Raw genomic sequence first — 23645 nt, 5'->3', positions numbered from 1 at the left:
CAACCAGAGATACAACCACAGAGATACAACCACAGAGATACAACCACAGAGGTACAACCACAGAGATACAACCAGAGATACAACCACAGAGATACAACCAGAGATACAACCACAGAGATACAACCAGAGATACAACCAGAGATACAACCAGAGATACAACCAGAGATACAACCACAGAGATACAACCACAGAGATACAACCACAGAGATACAACCAGAGATACAACCAGATATACAACCAGAGATACAACCACAGAGATACAACCAGAGATACAACCACAGAGATACAACCAGAGATACAACCACAGAGATACAACCACAGAGATACAACCACAGAGATACAACCACAGAGATACAACCACAGAGATACAACCACAGAGATACAACCAGAGATACAACCAGAGATACAACCAGAGATACAACCACATAGATACAACCACAGAGATACAACCAGAGATACAATCAGAGATACAACCACAGAGATACAACCACAGAGATACAACCAGAGATACAACCACAGAGATACAACCACAGAGATACAACCACAGAGATACAACCAGAGAGATACAACCACAGAGATACAACCAGAGATACAACCACAGAGATACAACCACAGAGATACAACCACAGAGATACAACCAGAGATACAATCAGAGATACAACCACAGAGATACAACCACAGAGATACAACCACAGAGATACAACCAGAGATACAACCACAGAGATACAACCACAGAGACACAACCACAGAGATACAACCACAGAGATACATCCACAGAGATACAACCACAGAGATACAACCAGAGATACAACCACAGAGACACAACCACAGAGATACAACCAGAGATACAACCAGAGATACAACCACAGAGATACAACCACAGAGATACAACCACAGAGACACAACCACAGAGATACAACCACAGAGACACAACCACAGAGATACACAGAGACACAACCACAGAGATACAACCACAGAGACACAACCACAGAGACACAACCACAGAGATACAACCGGCCAAAATTGGGGACATTGCTTACAGTCCTAGTACATTCTCTAGCCCCTAACCTCATTGTCTTCTGATTCCAGGCACGCCAGCTAACCGTCTGATCTCTATGTGTTGTACTTCCTAGATGTTTGTTCGTCTGTTCGTGGACGAGAACCTGGACCGCATGGTGCCCATCTCCAAGCAGCCCAAGGAGAAGATCCAGGCCATCATCGAGTCCTGCAGCAGACAGTTCCCAGAGTTCCAGGAACGCGCACGCAAGCGCATACGCACCTACCTCAAATCGTGCAGACGCATGAAGAAAAACGGCATGGAGGTACGTAGAACAACCACTAGCATGGAGGTACATGGAACAACCAGCTTGTCTGGTACAGTATGTAAGAAGAACGGCCTGGAGGTACATAGAACATCCACTAGCATGGAGTTACAGCTGAGTAACAATGTTCATCAAACAGTGTTGAAACTTGGGTTGCTGCAGTGTTGAGTGCATAGTAGTAGAGACACATTAGTATAGTAGGTAGTAATATATGTAACGGTTGTGACATCGTCACCTTAAACTTCGATGCCCCGAGGGAGTTTCGAACCCACAGCACCGCTACTCACCCCAGTCACTTCACAACATCTGAAGTCCTTTGTGACTGCGCTTCGCGGCACCATCCGTTACACTCACCTTCCTTAAACTCGCTCCACTCCCACCCAAGGCATCCGGGTCACGGCACCATTGTAACGGTTGTCACATCGTCACCTTAAACTTCGATGCCCCGAGGGAGTTTCGAACCCGGGTCTCCCACGCCGCGGGCAACAGCACAGACCGCTATACCAAGAGGTGAACTCACTGCTTTGTAACGTGTCTGTGTGTCTTTTGAGGATGAGAGTGAGTTTAACCCACAGCACCGCTACTCACCCCAGTCACTTCACAACATCTGAAGTCCATTGTGACTGCGCTTTCGCGGTACCATCCGTTACATATAGACAAGGAAGATTAATTAGTGGAAGAGTGAATGATAGTAGAAGACAGTAAGAAGGTTAGTTTATATTTTTGCTTATTTGTGATATTTTCTTATTTTTTTTAGATATTGATTGAAGAAGTGTGTTTTTAGTCAATGGCGAAAGATTGGCTGTGTTTCGGCTGTCCTAACTGTGGTGGGAACTGTGGTGGGACCAAGAATAGGCAGCTTCTCTTTGATGACCCACTCAGATAGGAGTGGGTCTGAGGCGGCCAGAGGATGTAGAGCGGCGGGGTCTTCTTGAGGGTGTGTAGTTAGAGACCATTGACTGGAGGTTGGCGGGAGCCGTTCCCTTCCCTGCGCGTTATGCCAGGTCGAGGACCTTGAAGCGGATTCGTGCGGCGATGGGGGAGCCAGTGCAGGTCCCTGAGAAGTGGGGTGACATGGGCCGACTTCGGTAGGTTTGAGATCAGGCTGAACGCATTGCTATATTATCAAAACAAAAGAATCATTCTGAGGCACTTGCGAAAACAAACGTAAGCTTAGAATATGTGCCCACGTGATAACCCTGGGTGATATGCTGGCTGTCGCTGCCTATCTATCTACACGTCGGGTTGTGGTGGCCTTTGGGGGCCATGTGGTAGGGCAGTGGTTCCCAAAGTCGGGGTCGCGACCCAAAGGTGGGCCGCGAGCAGCCACGGGTGGGCCGCGAGATGATTTAAAAAAAATAAAAAAAAAATAAAAAAAAATAAAAAAATATATATATATATATATATTTTTTTTTTTGTTTTTTTGTCAGGCCACTGAACTTAGAAGCAGGCCAGGACAGTGTTTCTAGTTGTATTCTAAAATTCTATTCTATTGTATTCTAAAATGTGACTATATGGTTTTATATTAACTTAATAAATAAACAAAAACGAAAAATCTACTTATTTCAACGAACATTTCAAACTAAATAACAGATTATGCACATAAAACGCTGAAAACAACCGAAGCAACAATAGTATTTTAATGAGGCTATTATTATTATCATTATTATTTTGCAACAAGTTAGCCCTCTCATAAATAGCACATATAAATGAATAACTAACTTGAACTAACTTAATAGGATTGAAGTGATATTTGGCTTAAAAAATCGGTCGCCTGGCAAAAAAAAAAAAAAAAAAAGCCAGACGATGTGCATTGGGCCGCGGCTCTCTGACGCCTTATTTTCTGGGTCCTGGCCTGAAAAGTTTGGGAACCCCTGTGGTAGGGTACAGTATGTAGCTTCGGCATTGTCAATACCTGGAGCTCACATTTTGACCTCCTGCATCCACAGCAAAACACAGTATGTCCCCACACTAGGATAATTCCGCAAATCATCCATTAAAAGTATAGCCACATTCAACCTTTCAAGACAGGGACACTCATTCAATGTTTCAGAGATTTGGCATTTTCCAGGAATTTTCACCGCAATCTTCAAGTTTTGTGTGGGACGTTCTGATCGAGTTTGCTTCCTGTGTGGAGTTTGCATGTTCTCCCCATGTCCCTGCGGGTTTCCTGGCCTCTGGTTACTCCTGTTTCCTCCCACACCGTCAAAGACACGCATGTCGGCCCCTGGGCGGTGGACCATGGATGCTCACTGCTCCTAGTTAGTTAGGATGGGTAAATGCGGAGGACAAATTCCTGGTATATACTTTTTCAAACCTTTATTTAAACTCTAAAGACAACTGAGGTTTTCCTCATTTTACAGTCACGTCGAGTGTACATATGGAGATGAGCACACACAAAAAGGCATGTAAAATCACACGGCATGTAAAATCATAACGATAAGACAACAAGGCGAGACAAAAGTAAGGATAACAAATCAATTAAAACACGTACAACTTGGGGCGCCCCGGTGGCGCACCACCACGTATATATACGCTCAGCGTAACCACAGCATCCCTGGTTCGAATCCGGCCCAGTGCTGCATGTCCTCCCCGTCTCTCTCTCTCTCCCAATTTCCAAACTGTCCGATGCACAATAAAGCTGAAAATGCTGTAAAAAATATCTTTAAAAAAAAAAAAAAAAAAACTATATGGGAAAAGCAAGGCATACACTCATTAGGGGATGTTTTTAACAAACAGGGTTTCTGTAGTTATGAAGAAATACAGAAGAAATGTAATCTCACCAAGTCCACACATCTTTTTTACTTACAGTTATTGTTATGTTTGAAGACTCAAGGTGTTCCATTAACGAAACCAATTGCACACCACAGATACCACAAATTCTTCTATGAAAGAGAGACATCAAGAGGTTTTGTTTCAGATTTTTATCATCAATTACTAACGTCCTCATATGAAACCCTCCACCTAGACTCCGTCTGGAAGAGGGATGTACCAGACCTGGAAAGTGATTTTGATTGGCAAGAAGCCTGGGCAAATGTTCGACTCACATCAAGGAACCCGGACCATCAACAAATCAATCTTAACTATATTCACAGGACATACTTGACTCCTATAAGACTGAAAAAAATGGGTCTTATACAAGACTCCAAATGCTCTTTATGTACAAATGGGGTGACGAGGGGACATTTATGCACATGTACTGGGACTGCCCACCAGTTAAGATATTCTGGAAAGAGGTGACCCAGCAATTATCAAATCTCTTAACTTGGAATATACCTGTACACCCCTCTGTATTACTGCTGAATGATGTTTTTGAGTGTGCAGTACATCCACAGCTAAAGAGATTGGTTTTATCGGGTATCACAGTGGCTAAAAAGCTGATAGCATCACGATGGTTCCAACCGGAAAAAATGTGCCGAAAGGTCTGGATTATTACATATCTCGATGTGATCTATCAAGAAATATCTACAGCAAGAATTTTGGGTCTCAATGAATCCAAAATGACATTGTGGTTAGAAGTGGTGGAGAAAATAAAAGCTAGCATATAATGGTAATGTCTGGTTAGGAGCGAGGGAAAATGGATGGATTATCCAATGGGGGGTCCGGGAGGGGGGGGTACGAGCTGGAGCATATGTGTGTAGGTTTTTAGATAACAGGTATTAAGGGTATATCCTATATATGACAATTAACTAAAATGTGATTTCATTGGATGTGCACTGTCAACTAATGCTTGTATATCTTATCGTGTGTTGTCATGTTTGTTTATGTGTTTGTTTAAAAAATAATACAAAAAAAAAATACAAAAAAAAAACAAGAAAATAACGTACAACTTGATTGACAAAGATTGGAGATCAAGGTTTTTAAACTCTGCAACAGAGGGGCGAATCTCGAGCTTTAAGGACTGTTGGGAGTTCATTCCATGAGCTAGAGGGGCGTCATAGCAAAATGCAGATTTACCCTGTTCCAACAATATAGTGAAATAAAGATATTCCAATTCATATCACAACAGTCAGTACACTGTAGACATAGTTTAGACATGGCAGCTCTCGGTGGCAAACATGCTCACGCCGCAGTCCTGCTCCAGGGTCGTATGAATCTCGCCCTTGCTAAGTGACCTGTCATTCTATACTGGTTCATACAGAATGTTTGGCGTCTCCCACTGCTGGCCACAGAGTACAACAATGGTACCTATAGCACAACCTGGCGAAACTCTCTATGGATGGCTGTAGACTGTATAGATCTTACATCATAATGCTGCCTGAACTCTGTCTAGCAACAGGCTTCTCTGAGGATCACTCAGACATACTACCACCATGAAGCTGCCATGGGAAGCTCTTTGCTGCCCCTCTGTGGTGAAACCGTACCTTACAATCCATTTTACATACACTTCTGGTGACGGTGTGTAGAATGAAAAAGGAAGCGTCACTTAACCAAGTAAGGTAAATCAACGGCTCATATCTATTCGAATCTCTGGTCCATGTCTAGATTTACTAGACACAAGGATCCTGTCCCTCTTGTTTGGCCCTCTGCATGAAAGTGACAGGTTGTGCAGTCGTGAGACAATCCAACCCTGTCCAGAAGGTGTGTTTGTATCCTAAATAGGATTTAGGATCCTGCTCCCTACTTAGGCATACTTAGGGTGGGGTTGTGACCCACCAGGCATGTTTAGGGGCAATGTAAATGGACAACACCCTTGGCAACAGGCAACAAATACGCTTCAAGGTCCTTGACCTGGCATAAGGTGCAGTGAGGGGAACAGCTCCCTCCTACCTCCTATCTCCGGTCAATGGTCTCTAACTACACACCCTCAAGACCCCTACCCTCTGCATCTTCTAACTACACCCTCAAGACCCCTACACTCTGCATCTTCTAACTACACCCTCAAGACCCCTACGTTCTACATCTTCTAACTACACACCCTCAAGACCCCTACGCTCTGCATCTTGTAACTACACACCCTCAAGACCCCTACGCTCTACATCTTCTAACTACACCCTTAAGACCCCTATGCTCTACATCTTCTAACTACACACCCTCAAGACCCCTACGCTCTACATCTTCTAACTACACACCCTCAAGACCCCTACTCTCTACATCTTCTAACTACACACCCTCAAGACCCCTACTCTCTACATCTTCTAACTACACACCCTCAAGACCCCTACGCTCTGCATCTTCTAACTACACACCCTCAAGACCCCTATGCTCTACATCTTCTAAATACACACCCGCAAGACCCCTACGCTCTGTATCTTCTAACCACACATCCGCAAGACCCCTACGCTCTGCATCTTCTAACTACACACCCTCAAGACCCCTACGCTCTGCATCTTCTAACCACACACCCTCAAGACCCCTCCGCTCTGCATCTTCTAACTACACCCTCTCAAGACCCCTACGCTCTACATCTTCTAACCACACACCCTCAAGACCCCTACACTCTACATCTTCTAACTACACACCCTCAAGACCCCTACGTTTTACATCTTCTAACTACACACCCTCAAGACCCCTCCGCTCTGCATCTTCTAACTACACCCTCTCAAGACCCCTACGCTCTGCATCTTCTAACTACACACCCTCAAGACCCCTCCGCTCTGCATCTTCTAACTACACACCCTCAAGACCCCTACGCTCTACATCTTCTAACTACACACCCTCAAGACCCCTACGCTCTACATCTTCTAACTACACACCCTCAAGACCCCTACGCTCTACATCTTCTAACTACACACCCTCAAGACCCCTACGCTCTGCATCTTCTAACTACACACCCTCAAGACCCCTCCGCTCTGCATCTTCTAACTACACACCCTCAAGACCCCTACGTTTTACATCTTCTAACTACACACCTTCAAGACCCCTACGCTCTACATCTTCTGGCCGCCTCAGACCCACTCCTATATCCGAGCTCCTGGGGGGTCATCGATGCAAAGCAGGATATTCTCGGTCCTCGCTCAACAATGGTGGAACAGACTCCCCACCACAGTCAGGACAGGCTGAAACCCGGCCAATTGTCTGATGTCTACTAAAAACACACCTCTTCAAACAATGGTCCCCTACCCTCTGGAACTCTCTCCCCCCCGAAATCCGCAACGCCCCAACCCTGGACACCTTCAAATCCGCTCTAAAAACACACCTCTTCACCAAGGCTTTCCCCATCAGTTAGTTTTAGATTAAATTAGGTCCATTATCCCCTACTTTCCCTCATCCCCTCTTCCCCCTCCCCCCCTACTTTCCTTGCCCTATTTTTTGTCCTGATTGTAAAGCGACCTTGGGTTCTATGAAAGGCGCTATATAAATTTGATTTATTATTATTATTATTATTAATATCTGAAATAATATCTGAAAAAAATAATACTAACCTTTTTACTACTACTATGCACTCAGAGTGTAACACTCAAGCTTGATACTATTTGCCAGAGATGTACCCCTCCTGGTGACATGTTGTTCACAATCTGTGTCGCTTTGGATAAAAGTCAGCTAAATGACTAAATATTAAATTTTAACAGGCTAAAGCAATGTCCAAACATAAGACAATTCAAACTGAGTTATAAAGAAATTATTTTCACGAGGTACAGGGATGAGGAAGGGATTTGACATTAACGAGTGTTTACATTTTTCTTTTCTTTTCTTCATATTTTACATATATATATAATATAATATATACATATTTTTTTATTTTATGTTTTGCATATTGTTTTGTAGGGTTTTAAATTTGTAAGAAATTACATTCATTTTGAGTAGTGGAAAAGGGGTAGGATTAAATAAGTATACTTCTTCCTATTCCTTTTTCGAACATGTAAATTGAGTTTTTTTTTTTTTTTTTTTTTTCTTTTTATTTAAAAAAAAATCCATTTCATTGCTATAGTGATTTATGGTTTGTTTTTGTTTTATTTTGTATTTACATGTTCGAAATAAAGATTTCAAATCAAATCAACGGCAGCCAAAGTGTCAAGTAGGGCTTCTTGTTCTTAGTCAATGAATAGGTCAGTTTGGTCTTTGTCCTCCAAGTCCCAACCAAGTCTTTGTCCTCCAAGTCCCAACCAAGTCTTTGTCCTCCAAGTCCCAACCAAGTCTTTGTCCTCCAAGTCCCAACCAAGTCTTTGTCCTCCAAGTCCCAACCAAGTCTTTGTCCTCCAAGTCCCAACTAAGTCTTTGTCCTCCAAGTCCCAACTAAGTCTTTCCAGTTTTGTATGCTTGTTTTCCCCTGTGCTGAGTTATTTCCTTCCGCATGACTGCATGCGGGAACCACCATTTTACTAATTGGTTGAATTGATTATTAAACTATTAATTTGTCAACTTGTCAATAAATTCTAAGAAGTCCATTAGTTGAGGACAGCCAGAGAAACAGGATGTTTCTGGTGCAAATGGGGCAAATGTGCAGTACTCCTTCTGTACTGTACTTCTGGGCATCACTGTCAGTGTCTTGGCTTTTGCGCCATGTTGTCTGGCAGCGTGGGTAGAGCACCGGACTCACTGTCCCAAGATCACCGGTTCGAGCCCCGTCAAGGCCGCCGTCGGAAAGTGGTGTTGTTGACTAAGCAGGGAGCATTCTCTGATAGGGACACCATACAGTTGCAAGTGCTGTCCTTCAGATGAGATGTTAAACCGAGGTGAATTTGGTTGTTAAAGAAACCAGGGCGCCTATCACAAATCAATCAATCAAATCCTTTATTTACCCAGATAAGCATCATTGAGATTAAAATCTCTTTTTCAAGAGCGATCTGGCCAAGCAAGGCAGCAGAAAGTGTCAACATAAAAAAGAACATCACAATAAAATACAGATAAAACATTTACAGCAAGCTCCAATTTCAGGCAAGTTATCCAACAGGTAAATGATCAAACACAGTTGCACTGTCCGAGGGAACTGAGTTCGTAGGATTTTAAAATGGCTTTAAATTCTCCGAGGGTGACCAGTCCTGGTAGTTTTAGGTCCTCCTGTATCTTGAGTCTCTGCCATTCCTGGTCAAATTCCCAATCAAGGCCACCTAATCATCCCCTCCCCCTCATATCAATCGCCGTCTCCTGAGCCTTTGTTTCAGCCATTGTGTAGTAGTAGTGTGATGTGTGCCTGGTGCCAGTGTGGTGCCTGCCCGGTGCCCACAGAGTTGGGTGTTACACAGTGGTGGTGAAGGAGGCAATTACCACCGTTTCCTACATTGTGTAAAGCGTTTTGAGTGTCTAGAAAAGCGCTATATAAATGCAATGATCATCATCATATCCTGTTTCTGTGGTCAGAGCCTGTGAATGAGGCATCATGTCATGCATTAGAGCCACGTGACCATCTTCATGCCCTCTTTATATACAGACCCGTCCCACTCCTCCTCACCTCACCTCAGCCATGGCTGAGAACATCCTGGCCGCCGCCTGCGAGAGCGAATCACGCAAAGCCGCCAAGAGGATGCGCCTTGACCCTTACCACGTGAGTGTGTGTGTGTGTGTCTGTGTCTCTGTGTGTGTGTGAATTATTTAAAGGGGACATACAGTATTTTAGTTAATATAGGTCTTTGAGGTAGTTATTCAGCCTCTATCCCCCTCAACTTTCAAGTTTCAAGTTCAAGTTTCTTTAATAGTTGTCATACAGAAGTACAGAATACTTTTATACAAAATGCTTCTTACTGTTACGCTCCAGAGACTGTGCAAGACAAGATAAGTATGAAATAAAATAACATAGTATAGCATGTAAATTAGAAGTAAAAAAAAAAATTAGGTCACAGTGTTCAGTATATACATATGTACAATGTTCGATGCAGAATAAACGTAACTGAGTTACCATATAATATACAATACTATGCAGTGTACTAATATACAATACTATATAGTGCAAGGCAGAAATGGGATGAGGTGCAATTTAGGTACAATTTACAGTAGGTGTACGAGTTGTAGTGCAAATCCTTTATCAATAAATATAAAGTGTGTTTGTGTGATCTAAAGTGTGGAGAGTGGGTGCTGCAGTGTGTTGTTTGTTTAAGTGAGTGTGTGCGTGTGGGTGTGTGTGCTGTGTGCATTTGATGGTTGTCCTGTTCTCAACGGGCTGGTTCTGTGTCTGTAACAAGCGAGACGCTTTTTATCGTACAAATACGATAATTATCTTGCATCCAGCAGTGGTGCCACGAGCCTGTACCGTTGAACGAGATTCAGGTCAAACTAGATGTTGCAGATCAAATATGATTCAAGATCCAGATCCAATGGCATATCAAACGTACCGTTGATAATCATAAACATACTTTAGGTAGTAAAAGAAAAGATTTACGAGCGAGCCGCCATTTTTCCTAGACACGGCATGTTGTTAACTACAGCAATTGTGGCTGCAATTCCGAATGGCTCATTTCAAGAGGGAGGGTTCACAGCTGAACTGCAGCGACATCACTATGTACATATTTAACATGTTCTCAGTGTTGAGACAACCCCTCGTTATGTACCAACAATGCAAAACACAGGAAAGGTGTATATGAATTATGATTGGGAAACTAGGCTATAAACAATACACTACAATTGTACAGTACACCACGATACAACTCGTATTACTATGCAGAGAGAGAGAGAGAGAGAGAGAGAGAGAGAGAGAGAGAGAGAGAGAGAGAGAGAGAGAGAGAGAGAGAAGGCGTGTGTAATTGGCATGTTAAATTTGCGTCACCATGTTTGTATTTGTATATACTGTACTTGTGCCTGCTTTTAGACGCATCATTTGTGTGTGTGTTTGCTTGTCAGTGCACCGGTGCATGTTTATGTTTGTGTGTATGTGTTTCTCTCTCTCTCTCTCTCTCTCTCTCTCTCTCTCTCTCTCTCTCTCTCTCTCTCTCTCTCTCTCTCTCTCTCTCTCTCACCTGTCTCTTCCTCTCTCTCTCTATCTCTCACCTGTATCTTCCTCCGTCTCTTTCTCTCTCTCTCTCTCTCTCTCTCTACCCCTCTTGCTCTCTCTCTCTCTCACCTGTCTCTTCCTCACTCTATCCTGTCTCTTTCAATCTCATCCTCTATCTTTTATTGATTCCTTCTGTATTTAACACCTGAAAAACCCTGAACCTCCTCCTCTCCGTCTCCAGGATGACCAGATCTCTCTGGACAAGCCGGCCTGTGTGGGAGGCAGTGGAGGTGGAGGAGGAGGAGGAGGAGGAGGGAGTTTGCGGGAGCCGGCCTCCCTGGCCCACTCTGCCTACTCCCTGGCCGCCTCGGCCTTCTCCTCCCAGGACGCGCAGCTCTACATCAACGGCGCTGGCCTTAGCTATGGTTACCGTGGCTACGGCGGGCTGGGCACCGCCATGCAACACTCTGTCTCCCTGACGACCACCGGCACCGCTGCTCAGAGCAACGGTAAGAATGACTGACAGCCAGAGAGAGAGAGAGAGAGAGCAGGGCGGGGGGGGGGGGCTTTTCAGAAAGGAAGAGAGCGAGAGGAGAGATGGACAGGTAGTAGGATGGATGAAGGGATGGAGAGCGAGGGGGGAAAGAGTGAGCAAGTATTTAGAGGAGTAAGAGACTACCGTAATTCCTCTAATAGTAACCGGGTCTCAAATACAAGCCGGGTCTCTATTAATGGCCGGGTGCGCTCTTGAGCTAAGCAATTATAAGCCGGCCTCCTAATACAAGCCGGGTTACTAATATACTGAGCTGCATACTGAGCTAGTTACTTGATTTCACTTTGAAAACGTTGAAATGACCAGTGACCACCTGTAATTGCACTGTTTACTATTTCATACAGTACTTGGTTTCAATAAATAAACCCAGTACATTTTACTGGGTTCAAACTGACACAAAATGTTGATTTATTCATTATGATCCGTTTGAAAATTTTAAATATAGGCCTCCCTCTTATACAGGCCTCCTCCTAATACAAGCCTGGTACCCGCTACAGTTGAAACAAATACAAGCCGGGGTTACTATTAGAGGAATTACGGTAATCTGGGACTTAAAAGTGAGAAAGAGAGGGGAAGGACTAGAGAGAGTAAATGACAGAAAAAGAGAGCAATCAAAAAGGAGGTAGAGGTAGAGAGAGAGAAAGAGCACTGACCCGCAACACAGCTAATGGTAGCCTGGAGAAGCTCTCAGGGAGACGGGCATCTTTCACAGGCTGGCAGAGAACATAATTAGTGTGGGTTCCCTGGCAAAGCCACACACTATTGTGATCCTACTGGTTTTGGTTTTGCTGCTCCTCCCAGAGCTTTCACGCCACACACTTTTGTGAGATGTCAAAATGACCGGCTTGCCCAAACTCGCGCTGCTATTACTTTGTGGAAGGATTCGGCACACAGTGGGACAAATTATACTTTTTGTGAGCAATCTTTGCCCAATAGGAATTAGGAATGCATGCCATAATGTTCAAAAACTAGTGTTTAGTAGCTGCAATTTGAGTTTTTGTGAAATCTTTTGTGACACAATTTGCAACATTTTGTAAATCGCAGCAGCTGCCTCTATTTTGCACGCAAATACGTCAAAATGATTTTTACGCTCATAAAACCAAAACATTTTTCATTGCATGTTTCAATATCCCAGGATCGGCATTTGTTTGACAGCTATGCTCCAGATACACACGATTGGACTCCCAACTCAAGCTGATTTACACTCACAGACTTCACAGTTTTGACACATGTTTTTAGATCACGACAGAGGCCATAATTTCAAACAGGATGACCCATAATCGGACATAAACCTTTATCAACTCCCCCTTGCACTCATATTCAAATATCTAAGCTTTAGCCTTTATCATCTTGCTACTATTGTACTTTATGTGAGCTATATGACGCCCTCCATTGAAATGCATTGAGGGTTGAAAGTGGCAGTTGAAATTTGAGCAGTTGAAATTTGAATTAATTAAGGCCGGCCCACGTGAGGTCTCATACACCAGACTGGCAATACGCCGTTTGCACAGAATTTTGATCACCACGCCTTTTTTGGGGGGAAAACAACTCTTGGGAATGAACAGGGATTAGACAGGCGTTTGTTCATAAACTACAACTTTAGAACTAAACACAGGGATATAAATCACACCAAAGACGAGCATGGCCCAAAAATAGACATTACCTCTTTTTAGCGTAATATTAAATGTCCAGGTAGGGAAATGAGGAGATATCCTGCAGTTGAATGGTGAAATACCATAGAGAAGACCTGAAGGAGCCCGTATTCATCATAACAGTAGGCGATTTGAGGGCCTTGGCTGAATCCTCTTGATTTTGTATTAATAGCATATGAGCGCTGCTGATAAGTATTTTGCTTAATGTGAGCTCCCAATGACAGGCGCACTGAACGTCTGTCCCCTCGCCACTTGTGCACAATACGCGCATGCTCTGCTGTTGGCCCAATCTGCATGCACACTTTCCCGGTTTCTGAAGGGGATTTTGATTGTGGTCACAGCATGTAGGCCCATCTCTGAGTCCAGTCAAGTTGTTGCTCTGATTATGTGACATAAGATGCTGGAGATCTGACTCTGTTGGCCTCTGACTCTGCATGGGTCCACACCGCCTCAAAAACCCTCACGGCTCCAAGGCGAGAGCATCGAATGGGGACTGTGGTTCTTCTAACTTTTATATTTTAAAACATTTTGTTTCCCCTGCGTTTGTTCATGGATTGCTTCAACATTTTGGCGTCATCCTCTCATTGGACGGACAAGCCCCCGTGGAAGTTACAGTGGAGAGAACGCCACGGACCACATAGACTCACAGGATACACACACAGACCACCGTTCTGGCCCCCGATTCTTATTGCCCTGGTGTAGAATTTTGCTTCTGATCATGATGTGAAGAAAGTGCTCATAAAGAAAGAAGTGTCATAATATATTTGCAAGTTTCCATAAAAGCTCAAAATACCACGTCATGCACCAGCTTGGCTGGCCGTCTGCACTGATACAATTGGCAGTATTAGAGGGTGGGAGAAGCTGGCGGGGTGGGTCCGGGTCGTTGTAAACAGCGACTCTACAGTTCGGTCGGGCGCCTGCTAAGCGCGGATAGGACTCGAGGGGGATAGTGTGGTCCTCCACACGCTACGCCCTCTCGATAAGAATCCGCGCTGCCAGGTGAAAAGAAGCGGTGATTGGCTGGACGTGTGTCGGAGGAAGCACGTGGTAGCCTCCACTCTCCCAGATGATCTGACTGTGGGGGGTAAGTGCGCAGCGACCAGGAAGGGACTGGGAATTGGCATAATGACTAACATTGGGATGGGAGAAAATCGGAGGAAAATGGAGGGGGAAAAAGACCAAAAAGTTTAAAATACCACGTCATGCCATGTTTACGTCTAGATGCCATGTGGGTCTGTTTACGGTTTAGACGCAATGATTGACACAGAGCAGCGCAGAAGGCTGATGGCAGGCAAATTAACATGATCCAAGTCTGCTATTGTGTTTTAAGTGTTAATCTCCTGAGGAAATAGTGGAAATGAACAATGTGAACCTTCTGAGTCAATCAACTGGCAAATAATAAACATTTTAAAAAGCTATGCCCCCCTTTCAACCACTTCTGCACCCAGGATGTTGAAATAAATCCACTTCCTGAAGTGATTGAACTGAGACTCTTAACCTCGGGTTAAACCGCACAGAATGTGCTGATCTTCACATAGATAACATGAACGTTCAACTAAATTAAAAGTTTATTAATAAGTATTAGTTATAATTGCATAATTACCAAAACATGAGTTATATGATCATATATTTGTGACAGCAGCAGCTATGATGATACGGATGATGTGTTGAAAAACAAGATGGCGTGGTAAAGATACCACATGGTGTGTTCATAGACGACACATCTATAGACATGTTATTTCAGCTTTATTTTTTTTAAATGTCAAAGATACAAAAAGGAAGTAGATAGATTAGATTAAAGTCAGTTTATTCATTGCAGGCTGACGTGGCACACATGGCTTCTCCAGAGTCAAACATTACATTTTACATTTACATTTAGTCATTTAGCTGACGCTTTTATCCAAAGCTACTTACAAGTTGCTCAAACTTTTCTCTGTCGTGGACATTTGCGCGACTGAAGTGATGTTTGCTCAGCGGATAATCAACTGATGATATATTCACTGTTCTCTGAAGTACAGTAGAACACACCTCTCCAGGAGAGAGTTGGAACATGACAGCTACACAAAGACCGATACAAAACATTAACCTTCTCTCTCTATACCCCCCTCTCTGTACCCCCCCTCTCTCTATACCCCTCTCTCTATGCCCCCCTCTCTCTATGCCCCCCTCTCTCTATACCCCTCTCTCTCTATACCCCCCTCTCTCTATACCCCCCTCTCTCTATACCCCCCTCTCTCTATACCCCCCTCTCTCTATACCCCCCTCTCTCTATACCCCCCTCTCTCTATACCCCCCTCTCTGTACCCCCCTCTCTCTATACCCCCCTCTCTGTACCCCCCTCTCTCTATACCCCCCTCTCTGTATACCCCCCTCTCTCTATACCCCCCTCTCTGTACCCCCCTCTCTCTATACCCCTCTCTCTCTATACCCCCCTCTCTCTATACCCCCCTCTCTATATGCCCCCCTCTCTCTATACCCCCCTCTCTCTATACCCCCCTCTCTATACCCCTCTCTATGCCCCCCTCTCTCTGTACCCCCCCTCTCTATACCCCCCCTCTCTATAACCCCCTCTCTATACCCCCCTCTATACCCCTCCTCTCTATAACCCCCTCTATACCCCCCATATCTATACCCCCTCTATAACTCCCCCCTCTCTATGCCCCCCTCTCTCTATACATCCCCTCTCTCTATACCCCCCTCTCTCTATGCCCCCCCTCTCTCTGTACCCCCCTCTCTCTCTATGCCCCCCTCTCTCTACCCCCCTCCCTCTATACCCCCCCTCTCTCTGTACCCCCCCCCCCCTCTCTCTAAACCCCCCCCCCCTCTCACAGGCCCAACAGACCTCAGTATGAAATCTCTGGCCTCCAACAACAACTCCTCCTCCTCCACCGCCTCCACCACCAACAACAGCCTGGGCGGCGGGCGGGGCAACGGCGGGGGAGGGGGCGGGGCGGCGGCGTCGACCCAGCTCAGCCAACCGGAGATCACGGCCGTACGTCAGCTGATCGCCGGCTACCGGAGTCGGCGGCGTTTCTGCTCCGGTCGGCCGACGAGCTGGAAAACCTCATCCTGCAGCAGAACTGACGGGGGGGGGGCACGTCCGCAGAGACACACCACGTCCGCAGAGACACACGTCCGCAGAGACACTCGTCCGCAGAGACACACGCACACACACAGTTAATTGCCCCCCCCCCCCCCCCCCCCCAAGCCCCGCCCCGCCCCGCCCCACCCCCAGACTTTAGAACCTCGGCCTCCTCATGTTCTCCAACTCTTACCTCCCCACGGTTTTGGAGTCGTCGCTCCTGCCTTCCCTCCTCGCCGCGTCTCTCCGTCCTTCTCTCAGAGAGAGGGATGGATGGAGAGAAAGACGGGGCAGACCACCATCGTTCCGACTTCACTCCTCCTCCTCCTCCTCCTCCCGTCTTCATGGCCAGGAGGAGAGCTGAAAGGGGAGACGGAGCACCCATAGTCTCTGAGGAGGTGAACACCCCCGTCTCTCTCTGTCTCTCTCTCTCTCTCTCTCTCTCTCTCGGGAAGCACCTCACAATCACCACAGAGCTCCGAACGAAGGAGCGTGGAGGAGAGAAAAGGAGAGAGAGATGGAGAGGGGGGGGGGGGGGGGCTAGTGAAAAGATTTGTGTGGGAGACGAAGAGAGAGGAGGAAAACAAATGAAACAAGGACCTAGTGAATGAAAAGAGTAGGAGAGGAGGGAGGAGAGGAGAGAAGAGAAGCCTGCAGGGGTTATTGATTCTTCTGCTGTGGTTTCAGAGAGGACATCGCCCCCTTGTGGGTAGAAGACGAAAGTGAACGTCTTTGGGTGTTCCCAGGGAAAATAAAATGTTCCTTTGGTTCCTCCCCGGGACGTTTGCGACCGGGATATTTGATTGACGGATGTCCCGGCCAATGCCATTCTATCGTAAAAAACGATAAAAAAAAAGTTCAAATAAATTTCAAAAAAGAAAAAAAAAGAAAGAAAATAATGACTCCCTAAAATTTGTGCTACTAAAACGGTTTGTTTAATAATTGACGAATACTTTTGATCGAAGACTAATTTATTTGGTTTTTTCCTGGAGATTCGGTGAACATTTTCAGTTTTGTTTTATTTCCCAAGTGACTGAAAGAGAAGCAGCTTGACCTGTCTAAAAAAAAGAAAAAAAAAAAAGATAGCACTAACTGCAGAGAGACATCAGGATCCACTTTGAGCAAAGGTTGCGGAGGATTATGAATGAAAAGTGGCAGGAATGAGAGGAAAAAAGGATTTTCGAAAAAAAAAGAAGGAGAGATAACTTTTTGTGCTCGCTGTATATAAGCTCTGTGTCCTATAGCACTTTTCCCTCGCCCACCCTTACCCAGGGAGCAACGTGCTACTTATGCATCCAAGACGCCATTTTGACCGCCAGGAAATACCTCAGACCAGATCTGCCAATTCCATCTTCAGTTACACACAAACAAACACACACACACACACACACACACAACCACCAGGCGAATGGTGACATCACCGCCACCAAAAGCCAGTTTACTTCAAGTACCACCCGATGTCTTCAAGTTTTATTTGTCTTTTTAAAGACCCACTGCGCACAGCGAAGATCTGCAACGTCGTGAAGATAAGTATTTCAAGGACTGATCGTTTTCAAAAATGTAAATCTTACAAAGAAAATGATAATTTTTTTCTGTTTTGTGCAGGGGGGGGGGGGGGGGGGGGTCATTGTGCACTGCTGCTGTATATAATCAGTTCATCTTGAAGATGTGAGTAGAAGAGCAGGACACAAGTGTTTTCACCCTTTCCTCGGATGTGGGGAGTTTCTTAAAGGGGAGTGGGACAACTATGGACGTCTCTTAAAGGGGAGTGGGATGGATGTATGGAAGTTTCTTAAAGGGGAGGTTTCCTGGTGGCAATTTCCCCTCCCCCAACTGTTTTTTTTTTTTTTTTTACAAGTTAGTTTTGGCCTAGTATGAATGCGTTCTATTGCCACTCCTTTTTTTCTCTTGCTCTCTCTCTATCTCTGTGGGTCTACACTCCCCCCCCCCCCATTCCCTCTCTCCCTCTATCCTCTGGACCTACACCTCTTTTTGTGGACCTATACCTCCTCTACCCCCTCTCCCCTAATCCTCCTCTCATTCCTGGTCGGCCGTTCTAGTTTTTGGGCTCATCCCAGGTGGGAGGGGACACTGCTCTCTCTCTTTGTCTGTGTGTTTTGTCTGTTAGACTCTTTGAGATGGCCATTATTATTATTATTATTACTATGAACTTAATGTTGCTGCTGCTATATAAAACCGGACCTTCTGCCATAGACCTGAAACCTCAACTAAGCCAGGCATTAGCTTAGCCACGACGCCTGCGAAAAACCAACCAACCAACCAACCGACCGAATAACCTCCAACTTCAACCTCAACCTTACTCTTAACTCTGAAGCAAAAAAAACACCAACAGACGGACTTTAAACCAAGAGACCTTTTAAACTTCGATAACAATCTAACTTTTAGATAAAACATGCACGTTTGTGTGTGTGTGTGTGTGTGTGTGTGTGTTACACACACTCACAAACGCATAACATCATCCATTCCAGTTGTACCGCTCGCCTGGCATTCCGGTTGGTTGACGTCTTTGTTCTTTGTTCATAGGGCTGTTCTGTTATTTTTAAAAAAAAAAAATCTTACAGTGACTTTTCTGTCGTTGTCTCTTGCTTTTCGTTCTCCGGAGCAGGGCCACAATGAGTACACTACAGCTGTGTGTCTGAGGAGGGGGGGTGTAGACATGTGGGAGGTTTTGGGAGCACCCGATAGTACAAGAGCTTTTATTTCAACATTGGTTCATCTAAATTTGGGGGGAGGGGGGTTGGGGGGTTGTTTTCAACAATGTTAATAGTGTACCAAGATACGTTTTCTTGACTTATATGGCTATCGGAGCTATCAGATCAGAGGCTGAAAATGTACTGTGTTGACTCTCTGGGTGTGTCTCTCTCCCTCCCACTGAGCCGTCTGTGTACCTGTGCAGGTTAAAGGAGCACGTTCACCCAATAATTATAATTGTACATCACATACTGTATACCCTGTGACGCTTTGGATTTATTTTTCAAAAGATTTTTTCACGCATGCCTCCACACAGTGAAGGTTGTATCAAAAAAAAAACGTACATAGTTTCTGGAGATTTACATATAACCCCCATAATGTTACAGTATATAACCCCACATATAACAATAAAACTAAATGATGTCAAAACATCCGTTTACAAACTCTCAAACACGCCGCTGTGCGTGTGCTCAATATTTCACAAAACGAATGCATTTTCGCACAAAAAGAAATGTCGCCGACTAAAAAAACATCTCCGGGTGAAACGGTCTCATTGCAGCGCCGGTCACTTAAATTCATCGAGAACTGCTACCCGTTTTGTCTGGGGATTCTACTTTCGCCCACGGAGGCATGCGTGGGGAAAAAAGGTGTAATTACCGTTTTTTAGGTGAAGTGCTCCTTTAAGCACTGTTGCACCACTGTGCCGGTGATTTCAGAAACACAAGCTGTGGTAAGATGTGGCCCGGCTGGATCAAACTATCACCTCCCGGAAAGGAACAAAAACAGAACGGGACACGGTGTCCTCCTGCGGAGGATCCAACTGTCACTTTACTGTGGTTCTACTCGTTTTTGGACTGTGGTTCTACTCGTTTTGGACTGTGGTTCTACTCGTTTGGACTGTGGTTCTACTCGTTTTGGACTGTGGTTCTGCTCTTTTTGGACTGTGGTTCTGCTCTTTTTGGACTGTGGTTCTACTCGTTTGGACTGTGGTTCTACTCGTTTTGGACTGTGGTTCTACTCGTTTTTGGACTGTGGTTCTGCTCTTTTTGGACTGTGGTCGTAGTCGTGTCACTGTAACTTTGCTCCCTTTTTGCACACTTGAGCGAAGAAAGCAACAGTCGTCTTTGACTCGAGGGGGGTCTCTACTCCCGTGTGTCTGTGACTCGAGGGGGGGGTCTCTACTCGACGTTTCTGTCTCCCGAGGGGGACCCCCCCCGACTTGCACTGCTTGAGGTGTGTGGCGTCCTACTGAGAGGAAAGAGGTGTGTTTTCCTTTGTTTTTCTTTTGCAATGCAGTTGATAATCATAGCATTCCCTGGTCATCTGACGCCTCGGCTACGCCACGCGGACCGGAAGCCCTCGTGTGTGATAGCAAAGCCATTCATTCGGGGAGGTGTGTGGCGATCACTCTAATGCGCACACACCCCGCTCACACAATACTGTATACATGCACGTCATCCACCAAGCAAAACCTCCATCCAACTTTAATCAATTCATACATCCATGTGCGATGTCGGGGAAAGTAATCACCACGTCAAGCTCAAATTTGATTGACTTGATAAGAAAAAAGAAAGAAAAAAACACAGACGACTCGAGGAAATTATGCAAAAATTTAAAAAAGGAAGCACACCCAACTAGAGGTTCCTTGTTAGGAGGGGAAGAGAAGGAAGGGCAGGTCAGTGACGTCATGGGGGGGGGGGTGGGGGGGGGGGGGCAGAAATAAGATACACACAACAAACAAACATTGTGAGAGTATTCGCCCCACCCATCAACGCGTTTACTCTGTTGTTAACCCGTTCACTACCACACCGTAGAAGGTTAACTGTCTGTAGTGGGGTAGTGAAAGGGTTAATGGAATATATATTTTCTCCCCCCCCCCTCAAATGCTGTCTTTGCAGTCAGGATTTCCATGTCAGCGTTTAAGGCTTTTAGTACCGTCCGTATTTTGTAAAGCTATAGACTCGTTCTTTGGGATTGCTGACATTCCTTTTGTTCCTGAATGATGCTTTTAGCACGACTCAGGTATAAAGGAAAGAATGCCGCTCGTGACCTCTGACCACCGTGATGATGCTATTGACCCCGTCCTTCTTTACTCCTACCTAGATTCACACTGTGTTTGTTCTCCAATATTGCCGGCGCTTGGTCGAGTCTGCCTGGAATGCCAAGTGGGTCTTATTCATCTGCACCTTTTGAGATGACGCGTCTCCCCCCGTGCCAGGTGTGCCGCTCAATCAAGTCGCAGGAAAGGCGTTTGAAAGACTATGTTCTATCTGGTCCACCCTCCGGTCGTCTGTGTATGTCGGTTTGTCTCTCTGTGGGATCGGGGATCTGGCATGACAATACTTAACTTAATTATGACAGTCCATTCTAGACTCTGCATCTTATCGTTAGTTTAGCAGTATACCGTCAGTCGACTGGGTTGTTTCACAACAGACTTTATTGGGAAGAGTTAAGGTAAGGGATAGGTTTACAAACTACTTTTAGGTGAAAACTAGGACGAGTTATGGCTTTACAACAAGCTAACAAGCAAGTGACAGCAAGTGTTGACAGTCAGGGAGGGGATAGACTGTTGGCAAGTCACTGACACACTATTGATAAGATGTAGAGTCTACTGTACAATAGACTCTCAACCTTAAGTGTTACCCAAAATATTTCTTTACTTCTGCCATTTGTTAATGAGAATTTATTTGTATTTACTTCTTAGACTGTCCTACAATTTGTGTCTGATATGATACTAGCTATCCTATAGGCAGCCTGCCTCTCTCTCTCTCTCTCTCTCTCTCTCTCTCTCTCTCTCTCTCTCTCTCTCTCTCTCTCTCTCTCTCTCTCTCTCTCTCTGTGTCTCAGATCCCCGATTTCTCAGAGCAAACGGCATTGGGGGAATTTTCAATCTCCGTTCAATGTAATCACTTGGGGAAATAATTTAATCCACTCCCCTGAATTGGTTAAATGAAATCCAAAATTGAGCCCCCCAGCACCAGAGCCAATGAGGGTGGGCCCCTCATTTAAATTACACCTCCTTGAAAAACGACTGACCAAGCACTGCTACCGCTGCAACCTTTTCATCGCTGACGGACGAAAACCTTTTTATCTCAAGAAGTCATGCAGCCTTATTTTGAGGATGACGGCCGTGCAATTTTTGAAATTGTACAATACGTTTTGAATGGGTCTTATATTATTACGGGTCATAAGATGAGACCTTTGTGTCATGGTCGACAGCGGCACATGGTAATGAATATGACAATGAAACATACTCCGACTCACATACTGTAAAGGACCAGGATGTAAACCTTTAACCCTAGAAAGAGAGATGGCAAAAATTGGAGATAGGTAGGTTTTCATGTGACAGCCGGTGTTATACACCCTCACACCTCAAGCTTCTGTTAGGGGCAGTCTCTCTGATGATACACCCTCACACCTCAAGCTTCTGTTAGGGGCAGTCCTCTCTGATGATACACCCCTCACACCTCAAGCTTCTGTTAGGGGCAGTCTCTCTGATGATACACCCTCACACCTCAAGCTTCTGTTAGGGGCAGTCTCTCTGATGATACACCCTCACACCTCAAGCTTCTGTTAGGGGCAGTCCTCTCTGACGATACACCCTCACACCTCAAGCTTCTGTTAAGGGGCAGTCTCTCTGACGATACACCCTCACACCTCAAGCTTCTGTTAGGGGCAGTCTCTCTGATGATACACCCTCACACCTCAAGCTTCTGTTAGGGGCAGTCTCTCTGATGATACACCCTCACACCTCAAGCTTCTGTTAGGGGCAGTCTCTCTGATGATACACCCTCACACCTCAAGCTTCTGTTAGGGGCAGTCTCTCTGATACAAGGGAAGAACGAGAATTGGGATAATAGTTATGCATTTGTAATATAGACGAGGGACAATTCAGTGCTGTGTTTCTCACATCACGGGTCGGGACCCAAGAGGGGTCGCAGGCTTGTTTCTTTTGGGTGCCCAACGTTGCAAGAGTTGTTTTAATTAATGAGCCCAGCAGCACCCGGAGGGCAAGACGAAATCACTTGACTTCACTTGGGTCCCGAACTGAGAAAGGAAAAAAGGTTTTTAAGAAGCCCTGTTGTAGTAGTGTGTAGAGTGAAGAGGCTTTTGCTACTGTACACCCTCCTCTTCCTCTTCCTCCCTCCCTCTGCCTCGACTTTGACCTCTGGGGGATTTTAACTGTACTGTCTTGAAAAGACCAGCCAACGCTCCTCTGGCGACCAGCTCTTCAGAAATAGCTTCTCAGGTACTTTTCTCTTGGATATACTGTAGGTTCATCTTTACTAAGTACAATGGAACTCATAGGATTGTCTCAAACAGGCGGGTCTTTGAATTTTCTGGGACGAATTCCATTGTTTTCCGGCTCAACCTCAGAGAAGGACTTGTAAAACTATTTCTAGAAGTGTTATGTTTTTTTTTGGGTTCTTTTACCACAACCAGACAGCTGCAGAACAGAACGTCAACACGAAACACACAACACTGTATAAAGAAATAGAAAAATAAAAATAAATAAAAA

The 23645-nt window shown here is 45.1% G+C and overlaps 1 protein-coding gene across 1 annotated transcript in view; it reads left to right on the top strand.

The window, feature by feature from the left end:
• Window positions 1-16416, top strand: part of LOC311243944 (nucleolar protein 4-like) — a gene marked incomplete at both ends in the record, with an annotated part of 300165 nt that extends 283749 nt beyond the window's left edge. The window contains 5 exon segments of the mRNA XM_084333351.1: window positions 1134-1322; window positions 9634-9747; window positions 11369-11636; window positions 16164-16346; window positions 16349-16416. Coding sequence (XP_084189477.1) covers window positions 1134-1322; window positions 9634-9747; window positions 11369-11636; window positions 16164-16346; window positions 16349-16416 — 822 coding nt within the window.
• Window positions 16417-23645: the final 7229 nt, after the last annotated feature.

The sequence above is a fragment of the Notolepis coatsorum genome (genome assembly GCF_963971535.1).
Source record: "Notolepis coatsorum genome assembly, chromosome: 17".
NCBI classification, from domain to species: domain Eukaryota; kingdom Metazoa; phylum Chordata; class Actinopteri; order Aulopiformes; family Paralepididae; genus Notolepis; species Notolepis coatsorum.
Note: the sequence above shows the minus strand (reverse complement) of the source record. Positions and strands in the feature narration are given on the sequence as shown.